Source organism: Neomonachus schauinslandi, chromosome 11 (assembly GCF_002201575.2).
Source record: "Neomonachus schauinslandi chromosome 11, ASM220157v2, whole genome shotgun sequence".
In the NCBI taxonomy this organism is placed as follows: Eukaryota; Metazoa; Chordata; class Mammalia; order Carnivora; family Phocidae; genus Neomonachus; species Neomonachus schauinslandi.
Genome location: NC_058413.1, coordinates 47,779,593 through 47,790,278, shown reverse-complemented (window position 1 = coordinate 47,790,278; position 10,686 = coordinate 47,779,593). Strand labels below are relative to the sequence as shown.

Here is a 10,686-nt window from a genome sequence, read left to right as displayed (position 1 = left end):
CCACATTGGCAAAGGCAGAGGGAAAGGCTTGCAGATGCTGTCCTCCCAGGAGAGCTTATAAACATGACTGGCATGGGGAGAACAGTGTCCAGGGAGAGAAACGGACTCAAGGAAAACAGGCGGACCCAGAGGGTGGGGGGCAGGAACAGCCAGGCTTCCTCCTGACGGCCCAGTGACTGAAGAGGGGAGGCCGCAAGGAGCTGCAGATGTGTTCCCTTGTCAAGACTTCAGGAAAGGCTCAGCCTATGTGGCCGAGAGGTAAGAGAATAACCCAGACACCTGCAGTGTCAGAAAAGCCATGTGAAGGGGCTGTCTCAAAGAGCAGCGGGTGGGTGGTGTGAAATGTTGTGGAGATGTCAAGACAGTTGAGGACTGAAAGGTATTCTTTCGATTTGGTAACTGGGTGGTCACTGGTGACTCTTACGAAAAGCTGTGGAGGGTTGAAAAGTGAAAAGGATTAATGAAAAAAATCCTTTTTTAAAGAAACTTGGCTAACAAGGAAAATGGGTAAGGGGCAACCGACTCTAAGAAGCTTTGTTTTAGTCTGGGGGGACCTCTGCTTGTTTGGAGGCTTTGTGGAGCCACTGATGGAGAGGGAGGTTGAGGCCCCAGGAAGTGGGAACGGTGGGATAAGGGATAAGTCTTGGAGGCCATAGAGCAGGATTCAAGAAACAGAGCACCAAACAGGAGCAGAAGGCAAGGATCTGCGGAGGGATGCAGACACAGACAGATGGGAGGTAGAGAAGAGCAAGTGGGCAAGGAGGTTCTCACTTTAGGGACTCTGTTCTGTAAAGTAGGCAATGGGGTCAGTCACTTGCTGAGAGCAAAGATGAGGGGCATGGACAGATAGCAGCATAATTACAAGCCAAAGATATACCCATCAATGTTGACAGCCCAACTGAGGGTGTCAACTATGAAGCTGTCATGCTTAGCAACCCAGGAGGAGGGATCAGAAAATAAGCAGATGCCAAAAATGGAGAACGGTTGACAGTTTCAGGGCAAGGTTTGAGTTGGGGAGGATAAGAAAGTTCAGGATCCTGATAAAAATGTCCGTGTGTGATGGGCCACGGGTTTAGGCTAGGGAGAGGAAGCAGCCCAAGTGAAGGCTGAGACAAAGAGAGGAGGTCAGGGAACTGGGCTAAAGGAGCAGGCAATTTCAGTAAACAGCAGCGAGGGAGTGGGAGAAGAGGAAGCATGGGGGAGGTGATCCCGAAGGAGCAAAGTCTCATTTCAGGAATTCAGGAGAGAAGACTACAGGTGACATGACATCACGGAGTGAAAGAGAGCAGAGCAGAGCCTGGGAACAAACGAGGAGAGGTCTAGGTCTCAGGAGCAAGGCAAAGACCTGTTGCCACAGAGAGCCAGAACCCACCAAATCTTTGAGCAGAGCCTACAGAGGGTCAGGCAGCTGCCACTGTGGGAGGGGGACCTGCAGAGGGGGTGTAGTTGGCAACTGCTAGAAGTCAGGTAGGGCCAGCCTACCCATGTTCTGGAAGAGTACTGCGCAATTCATCCTGCTCCAATTTTTGCACTAAAATCCCCTTCATATCCACTGAAGCCACTCTGCTCTCCTATTCCTCAGCCCATCCAAGGAGCCCCATTTCTCCACTAGGACTGCATTCTGTACTGTGAGGACCCAGAACTCACTGTATTTCCATTTCATGACTTAGTCAAGGGCCAAAGGACTTGACTGACTTCAAAAGGGGCCATTATGGGAGTAAGTCAAAAGCAGGATCAGCTCAGACATTAGCAAATAGCCAATGAGGTCAGTCACTCAGCTAGCAGCTTTTTCTTTTAATTTCTAAAAAGTCATGTTCTGCTTTCTGCATGCAAAAACAAAACAAGACCATGACGCAAAATGCTGGTGTTAAGTCCACAGGAAAAGCCCGGGGAGGGGGGGGCAGTGGTGTGGGGTAACCAGTGCAGGGGTGGTGTGGTGGGCCAGGGCCTCGCCCCCTTGCAGGAAAGGACACCCTACGACTGCTCAGGTGCCGAAAGTGGGCCTCTCAGCATGCAGGGTCTCTGCGATGGGAAAGGAATATGTGACTCTCTACCACATTACTAAGATCTCCTGGCCCAGCACGCTATACGTAACAGAAGGGAAGCCAAGCAGTTAGCCAGGCAATTCTGCTTCGTATCTGTGGCCTCCAGTTGGTCCTGTGGAAGGATCTCAATCAGATTTGAGGCTGTCACAGCCCTTACCTGACTGTCCGGCACATAGCACCATGATGCTCACGCAGGGGAGGTGGCGGTGGGGGGCCACAACAAAGAAAAGATGACCAAGAGCATGAATTAGTGAGGTAAGTACAGAGAGAACCTTGCCAAGTCAACTAAACAGGGGAAAAGATTCAAAAATTGAAAGGGAAGTAGCCAATGCCCAATCCAGAGAGTCATGTGCGCCCCAAAGAGCAGAGGGCTAGGTCTAAAGATTGCCTGGCTACTGGCTCATTAAAGACTTAGTTACCCCAAACTCGGAAACAGGACTATGGAAGCCCATCTGTGCAGGAGAGCCTGGCAAGGGCTGATGAAAGAATGGTGGGCCAAGGGCGTGGTTGGCTCTGAAGTGAAGACAGCCTCCCAGCCTGGGAGTACCACCAACTGACAAGGAAAGAAGAAATATTTTCTCCGAGCAGAATGTTCCCATTGACAAAGGCCCTACACACAAGAACTTCCTTAAACTTCATCTCTTAGCAAAAATAAAGCCATGACCTAAGACTCCCTTGAAATTAGCCAAGCTGTGACGAGACCAGAGACAGCGGCGTCTGCAGGCCAGGCCACGGGAGTGCCGGCTCTGCAGCTCCCCCAGCACCATCAGCAGTAGCTTCCTTCTCAACCGAGTCCTTGCTGGCGATGTAGCCTGACCCCCAGCAACTGCCTGGGCCTCCTCCTCCCAAACACCCCGCACGGACCATGAAGAGCCATCTCCATCCGAGATGCAGTCTGGAATTCCCATGCCTGTGGCTTCCAGAACATTTCCCTCTGCATTCTTAGTTGCTTCAAGGTCACCGAAGGACTCTGGCTCCTCACCTCTCAGTTTTCCCCTTCTCCACCCTAGACAGAACATCTCCCCATGAGCGGTTGGATCAGGCTCCTGGCTCACCCTCTGGCCTTCTCCAGCCTCCAACAGAAAAGGGTTAACATTAGAGTCTTGGCTTTTTCTGGGCTGCGGGCAGCCTGGGGGCAGGCGAGTCAGAGCACTCGCCTCTGATCTTTGGCTCTGTGAAAGTGGGGAAGCTGGGGACTAGGATCTCTAAGAGGAGGAGAAGCCCAGCAGGGTGAGCTGGTTCTGGGTCAGCCTCCTTGGCCAGCCCCTGCCTCTCAGGTTTCCCAGGCTGAACTCAGAGTCCGAACCTCCGAGTGGAGACACCGAAGGGATGGCCACTGACAGTCACTCCTAGGAAGGCAGATTCTGACACTGAAGAAGAGCTATGAACCCAAAGTCAGTGGCACAGAGGACAGGCTCTGCCAGTGAAATCTGAGCCTGAAGCTGTCAGCGGCCCCTGCACAGCCACCCGGCCCCGTTGAGAAGGCCATATCACCTAGAGCACAGCAGCCACCTAAGTCAACATCGGGAGAGGGGGCATGAGAAACAAATACCCTGAAAACCGTTAGAACCCAAATAGGCACCAATTGAGACCTCTGGCCTCTAGAAGCCTCCATTACCCTGCGCAAGGCAGCGTCCTGTCCCGGCAGGCCAAGCAAAGGCAAACAGTGACAGTCTTTGGCTGTGCTGGGCCAGGGCTCACGGGCCTGCCGTATGTCAGAACCTCTCTCCCTTCTTTTCCTCCCCTCGGGGCCCAAGAGGACTTCAGATGTATACATTGCTCCCGAGCCCTGCACGCTGAAAGGTGAGAAAAGTCTGCTTTCCTCAGCAGAGAGAGTCACCAAGGAAGTTAGGTCCTCCCGAGCCTGACCGGGCGTGGGCTCATCAAGTGGACCCTACATATCTGATTTTTCTGGTAATCGGGAACACCTCCCTCTTTGCTGTTTATTACTGAAATCTTCTCTGTAGTGGATGCACTATGGCTCCCAAATGAATGCTGTAAGATGCAAACGGCAAAGAAGAGCACTACACAGCTCGACAAGACTCGTCTCACATCCACGATCCGAAGAGAATGAGCTGAAAGGTGGGGAGGAGTGGTCGACAGGATGGGGCACCAGCCACCAGGCTGCTCACACCTGGGAGACACTGCTGGCCAGGCGGAAAGACATTCGTTTTGCTCTTTCGTTCTCCTGAAAGGAAAAAAAAAATGTGTGGCATTAACATGGCCCAGTGTAACACCTGTCAACGTGACAAGGCCCAGTGTCCAGACTGGGGCTTCCCAGAGCCCAGGTGTTCTACTCTAGCCCAGGAATGCAACAGCCACTACACACTACGGTGTGCCAAGCACGGTACACAACAGGGGGCGGCTGGTCGGGCCCGGCACCCAGCAGCCAGGCGGGGCGGTTCAGTGGAACGAAACAGCACCGAAGTGATGTCTCGAGTCTGCCCATGTAGGACCAGACCCAAGGTCAGAGGAGCACTCTTTGCTGCGAGCAGCACCTCTCCCTCCTTCTCTACACCAAGGGGACGGAAATACACCTTCCTTCCTCCCAAACCCAAGCTGAGATCAGACACTGAGACCAGGTGTTTCTCCTCTCCTGGGGATCACAGTACAGAATAACCGGCACTGAGCTGCAAGTCGGGAGCCCTGGCTTCTCGCTCTGATTCTGCTGCTAACTGGCTGGGTGACCTGGGCAGGTACATCCACCTCTCTGAGTTTCAAGCCTCAGCGGTAATCGGACTTACTGAGCCGCACGCTTGCCCTGCCTTCACCTTAGACTAAGGGGCTGGGAGCGAGGGTTCATTGTCACCACTCTCCTGTGCCTCCCGAGCAGTCTGGCTTTAGGTTGCCCTGTCCGTGGTGCTTGGGTGCCCCCTGCCTGCCCAACTACCCCCCGCACCTGCCCACCACCTGGCAGCAACTCTTTACCATATGTCGCCGCCGCCTCTTGGGCTGGATGCCCTCCTGCACATAGGGGGGCCATGGGAAGCCCTGGGGAGTGGAATACCCACTCTCGCTAGACACCTCCTCGGAGTCTGAGTCCTCCTGCCTTGGCTGGGCAAAACGTTTGTCCGGGTAGATCTCCTTCAACCAGCCCTCAAAGAACACTTCCAGGCAGCGGCCGGCCTCCGCAACTTCTGAGTCAGGCTGAAGGGGAAGGAGAGCAGTGATGGGCCGGCGCATTTCCGCCAGCCCATCTCTACCTGGCCCCTCAAGAGCTAGCTCTACAGAGAGCACAAAGCCTGGCTGGTTTCCTGGAAGTCTAGAATGGGACATTTTCTCCCGAAGACTCAAGACAACCAGTTTAGTACCATCTCGCAAAGCAGAAGTGGCCCTGACAGTTACCCACAGGTGGCCGACCACTAGCACTGCCCCCTGCTTCCTCCTGAGTTCATGCTGAGACCCAGGTGCAGGAGAGCGCTCATTAACACTCACTACGGGGAGCCCCACAAAGTCTGTTCCCAGGTCCTCATGGCAACTCAGGACCAAACCTGATATCCCCATCCAGCCAGGAGTCTTGGGGTCCCTGGGAAATAGGGGAGAGGGAAAACAGGCAAGACATACATAATTGAACTTCGCACAGTTCCAGAACATGAGGCGGACGTCGGACACCACCTCCTCCGGGGTGGTGTAGTGAGCTGGGTCCTTCTTTTGCAGCTTCCTCCGGATGATCGATAGGTCCATGGGCCTCTTGATAATCTGGTAGTAATGCCGGGCCTTGGGGGAGGAAAGAAGGGGAAGCCGAGCAGGAAGAGAGAAAAAGTGGAGGTACAGATAAGAAGGAGGGAAAGATGGAGAATGAGGTGGAACAGAAGTGAAAGAACACAAGAAAGAGAACGGCAGCAAGAAGAAGAGTGGAGAGAGAAGACAAAGGGAAGGGGAAAAGGAGGACTGGCTCACTGTCCAGTCAGGTGTGGCGCAGCGGCCGTGGGGTTGGGGGGCTGTGGTGGCCACAGCGGGGTCCGCTAGCCCAGCCACGAATTAACCCGACTCGCAGTGGCCATGTGCTGAGCCCGCCCCGGGTACCCCTGGGACCCGCCCCAGGCCCAGGACCTCGGGAGCCGGCAGAAACGTGCGGCCCTCCTTACCAGTGGGCTAACGGGCTCGTGGAAGGGCAGGCTGAGGCTATTGCAGCACAAGGACAGGACCAGCTTTTCACACTTCTGCAGAAACCAGAAGGCAGCAGGTTACTTCGCCCCAGCCCCACCTCAAGAAGGACTGAAGAGAGTGACCCTGGAAACTCCAGCAGGGTCTGCTCTGTCCCGCAGGGCATGGGCCCCCACCAGAGGAAAACATTTGGCAGGAGGGGGTTCCCTGCAAACACCCACGGGCCAGGCTGTCAGGCATCACTCAGCAGAGTCGCTCATGCTCTAAGGCAAAAGACAAATACCTCCGGGTATTTATGACCCATACCTTCCACTCATATGTCCTACTCATGGAGAGGCTTCCCATCGCCTCAGAAAGGCCTCAGCTGCTGGCATAGGGAGGCTGCCACAGGCAGGAAACATTGTCCCCAGAGACCCCTCCCTACCTTCTGGTCACAGACGCTCAGGCCAGGGGTGGCCCGCATCCCAGGCTGGCAATAGCGGGCATTCTCACAGTCGTATTCCATCTCGGGCTGGGTCAGGCTGCGGCACAAGGTACACACCCAATCTCCCCTGCAGAGGCAGGTGAGGCCCAGTGAGGCCTCAGCACATGGCCCAGAGCCACCTCCCCTGTCCCTGTGCTCCAAGATACCCGGGGCGGCGGTGGGGGGGGGGGGGCAGGGGGGTGGCGGCAGAGGCGCAGTGGCTTGGGAGACTCGGTCCCTAGCCCTGCCCTGTAAGGAATGGCTTCCTAACCACCAGCTTGAAAGAAATTCAGTAACTCGGGATGGAGTGAATCCAGAAAATCACAGGACTCAGCAAGGGGCTGCGACAGGAGTATGGGGACAAATCTGTGTGTGTAGGAGGAAGAAAGGAAGCCACTCAAATCTCAAACATCGCCTGTCGGTGCGCACAAGGCACACAGCAGTGGGGCCACTGACTCCCAGCCTGCAGTTCACAGGGGCCCAGACCGGGCAGGAAGCCCAGCCCAGGGAGCTGCGCGGGCCTGGGAGAGGCCTCCTGGAAGAGCGCCCTGCGAGGACCCGCACGGCTCACCCCGGGAAGCCGAGCAAGGCTGGCAGGTGGCAGGAGAGGTGGAACACTTTGGGGCAGCGATCACAGCACAGCAACTCCCCCCCATTGAGGCACACGGCGCAGAAGTCCTCGTTCTCTATGGGTACTGGGGGCCCCTTCTTGGCTCCAGGGGTCCGAGGAATGAGTCTTTGTTCCTCAGGAGATGCGCCCTCCGCCTCTGGGGGCTGCTGCCCAGCCAGAGAAGTGACAGTGACCTTTCTTCCCCCCAGACTTGGGGCCTGGACGGCATTAGGCAGGTTGTTCTGGCTGACCTTGGAGAAGAAGGGAGTCGGCAGTCAGAGCACAGCACCAACAAGTTGTGGAGGGTGGGAGAGGATGGACTCACCAGGCCCCCGGGCCAGCCGAGCCCCAGGAACGCTGGGACAGCCCCCTCACAGCCAGGGTAAGTCCAGCCAGGCTGCAGCCCCACGCAGACCAGACTCGGGACATGGCCAGTGCCAGAGCCGGAATTCTGACAGAGGCAGAGAGAGAAGAGGGGCTTCCAGGGTGGGCCAAGTTCAAGGACAAGACAGAGCAGAGTGGTACCTTAATGGACATGCTGGAGGACTCAGTGCCGCACTCAATGATCAGCAGGAAGCTCCCATCCTGCTCATTCTTCTGGGGCTTCAACTTGAACACCGGCATCTCTCCTGAGGAGGCCGCACAGATCTTGAGCCGCTCCAGCCGCACGTAGGGAATCTTAGGCTCACTACTGAAGGGCCTGTGGCAAGGGAGACACCTCTGGGTCTCTGGAGGAGCCTCCTCTGACCCCAGCCTCTAAGTCAGCTCCTCCAAGATCCCACATGCAGCTACTCCAGATCGCAGCCCCACCCTGCGCGGGCCCACGTTTCACTCTCCTGCCCCAGGGGAGCGCTTTGCTCAAAGAAAGGGGAATTCCTAAAGAGGGAGGACCTCACACAGAGTACATGCCCCCTGCTGCGGGAGCCAGGATACCCTCCCACAAGATCCCAGACTCCCAACCACACAGATCCTACTCGAGCATCTGGGAGTTGAAGAAGATGGTTGCAGGTAAACTTCTGCCTCTAGTTAAGTCATCAAGGATGCCGACTTCCTGTGCCAACCTCCCAGGACATGAAGTTGGAGGGTGAGAGAGGGAGATTGGGCCAAGAGCCTGTTACCTGATACTCTGGTTCTCTTTTGCATCCAGCTCCAGGGCTCCTTGCTCAAAACTCTCATGCTCTAAGGCAAAAGACAAATACCTGTGACGTACATTTATGACCCATACCTTCCACTCATATGTCCTACTCATACCGTTGGCCACACACCTGTCACACAATTGTTACCCACACTGTAATCATTCGTAATGGTGGCAATCCTACCACGGCTCTCCTTCCTGAGAGGGGAAGAAGGTCACCTTCTTTTAAAAAGACAAACAGGGACACCTGGGTGGCTCAGTCAGTTAAGCATCCGACTCTTGGTTTTGGCTCCCGTCATGATCCCAGGGTCCTGGGATTGAGCCCCACGTCAGGCTCCACGCTCAGTGGGGAGTCTGCTTGGGATTCTCTATTTCCCTTTCCTCTGCCCTTCCCCCCACATGCTCTCTCTCTCAAATAAATAAATAAAATATTTAAAAAGACAAACAGAGGGGTCTCTGGGTGGCTCAGATGGTTAAGCATCTGTCTTTGGCTCAGGTCATGATCTCTGGGTCCTGGGATCGAGCCCACGTTCGGCTCCCTGCTCAGTGGGGAGCCTGCTTCTTCCTCTCCCCTACCACCTCCCTCCCTTACTTGTGCTCTTTCTCTCTTTCAAATGGGAATAAATAAAATCTTTAAAAATAAATAAATAAATAAATAAAAAGAAAAACAGATATGGGGTGCCTGGCTGGCTCAATCTGAAGGACATGTGACTCTTGATCTCTGGGTTGTGAGTTCAAGCCCCATGTTGGATGTAGAGATTACTTAAATAAATAAAACTTAAAAAATATTTAAGAAGTTAAAAAGTTAAAAATAAATTTTAAAAAAACAAACAGATAATACTCAGAGGCTATCTAGGGGTGAGTATTGGGTCAGGTGCTGAGGGGCCAGCTTCTCACCTTCAAATTAGTTCAGAAATCTCTTGTTCTCCATATACTGGTGTTACCTGCTCTCAGCTGTCATTCTGTCCAGCCTCTGCATTTTCAGCCCAGTGCTGGGATTTTAGTACTGCCTGAGAGTCTAGTTCATACTCCATAGGCAAAAGGTTCCCTGCAGCCCTGCCCTGAGTGGTGCAGTGGAGCCTGTGTAGATGGGCAGGAGGCAGTGTGCGGAGGAAGGAGGGAACTAGCATTGACCAAGCACCCACTCAGCACCGGCACTGTCCTAGGCACTTCCCATGGGCAAGCCGGGTCCAAAACATTTAATTGCTTAAAATTTAGTGTCCCATTACTATGCAGTTAATAAGAACCAATCATTGTTCAGTTGGTCTTTCAGTCAGTGCGAAAAAACAAGGAGAAAAATTATTTCCTTTTCGTTATTAAAGGTATAGGAAATAGAGTGGTCATTACGGACTAAATATGTATCATACACTAAACAGAACAAGTCCCAAATCCTCACTCGGTGGTTGCTTTCAAACTCCCCGACGAGCCCTCGCCTATGACAGAAGAAAGGAAGCCCCATTTGAGGAGGTGGTGTGGGTAGCTGAGAAGAGAATCAGAGCCAGTGTCCACTGGTCCAAATTCCCTTTACTCTGGGGCACAACACAAATCCAAAGGACTGCCAGGCGCAAGGCAAAGCAAGGCCAATTCTTGTTACCACTAGCAAGTGATATCACTGTAGTTATTTGTCCCGGTGGTCTATGAAGTAGCTATGATTAGCCCCATTTACAGAGAAGGAAACCAGCTCAGAAAGGTCAAACATAAAAAGACAAAACTGGTTTTCTAAGTGACATATACATGACTCCAAAGTCAGATACGCTCTTTTCCCTAAAATATTTTGCCAAGGCTAGCCCTTCTGAGATGAGTGCTTCCTGCTTCCCCCGCCTCTGACCCAGACCTCCAGAACTCTTTGCATGGAAATGTTACACGAGGCTAAGTCCCGGCCACAGTGAGGGAAACAGAAGAGGTCCCAGTAAGTCAGTTCTGGAGGGAAGAAGTGAACTGAGCCTGAGAGAAACGCTGCTCCCGCCTGCCCCGAGCCTGCCTCCTGACCTGCATCTGACCCGGCAGTGCTGAGCTCACGTCTGTGGCCAGCACGGGTGACAGGCTGCTCTGCTGACCTGTGCCTCACCTTTTGGGTTCTGGTACTGCTGCAGAGCCATGGATGTGCTGACCGCTGGCGCCAGTGGAGGTTTCTTCACACAGAGGTTAATTGGCTCCTCCAGTTCTGCAGGCATAGCCACATCCTTGGAAACCTCCAGACCCGGGGTTGTGGGGTCTTGTCCCAGAGAGTCAGTGAAGCGGGTAGAATCCTCACTTTCCATCTTTCAAAAGTGAAAGGCCAACCAGAATCAAAGAAATCAAGCGGCTTTGCTGTTAGTAGTCATAG

General features: G+C 54.0%; 1 protein-coding gene across 1 annotated transcript in view; it reads right to left on the bottom strand.

Moving 5' to 3' along the window:
• Positions 1-4,173: 4,173 nt before the first annotated feature.
• Positions 4,174-10,686, bottom strand: part of TRIM66 (tripartite motif containing 66) — a 54,402-nt gene continuing 47,889 nt past the window's right edge. Inside the window, exons 14-22 of the mRNA XM_021685746.2 lie at positions 10,429-10,621; positions 8,344-8,404; positions 7,751-7,925; positions 7,187-7,476; positions 6,577-6,703; positions 6,134-6,208; positions 5,610-5,762; positions 4,974-5,192; positions 4,174-4,233 (exon numbers count right to left, since the gene is read on the bottom strand). Coding sequence (XP_021541421.2) covers positions 4,174-4,233; positions 4,974-5,192; positions 5,610-5,762; positions 6,134-6,208; positions 6,577-6,703; positions 7,187-7,476; positions 7,751-7,925; positions 8,344-8,404; positions 10,429-10,621 — 1,353 coding nt within the window. The remainder of the gene's footprint in view (positions 4,234-4,973; positions 5,193-5,609; positions 5,763-6,133; positions 6,209-6,576; positions 6,704-7,186; positions 7,477-7,750; positions 7,926-8,343; positions 8,405-10,428; positions 10,622-10,686) is intronic.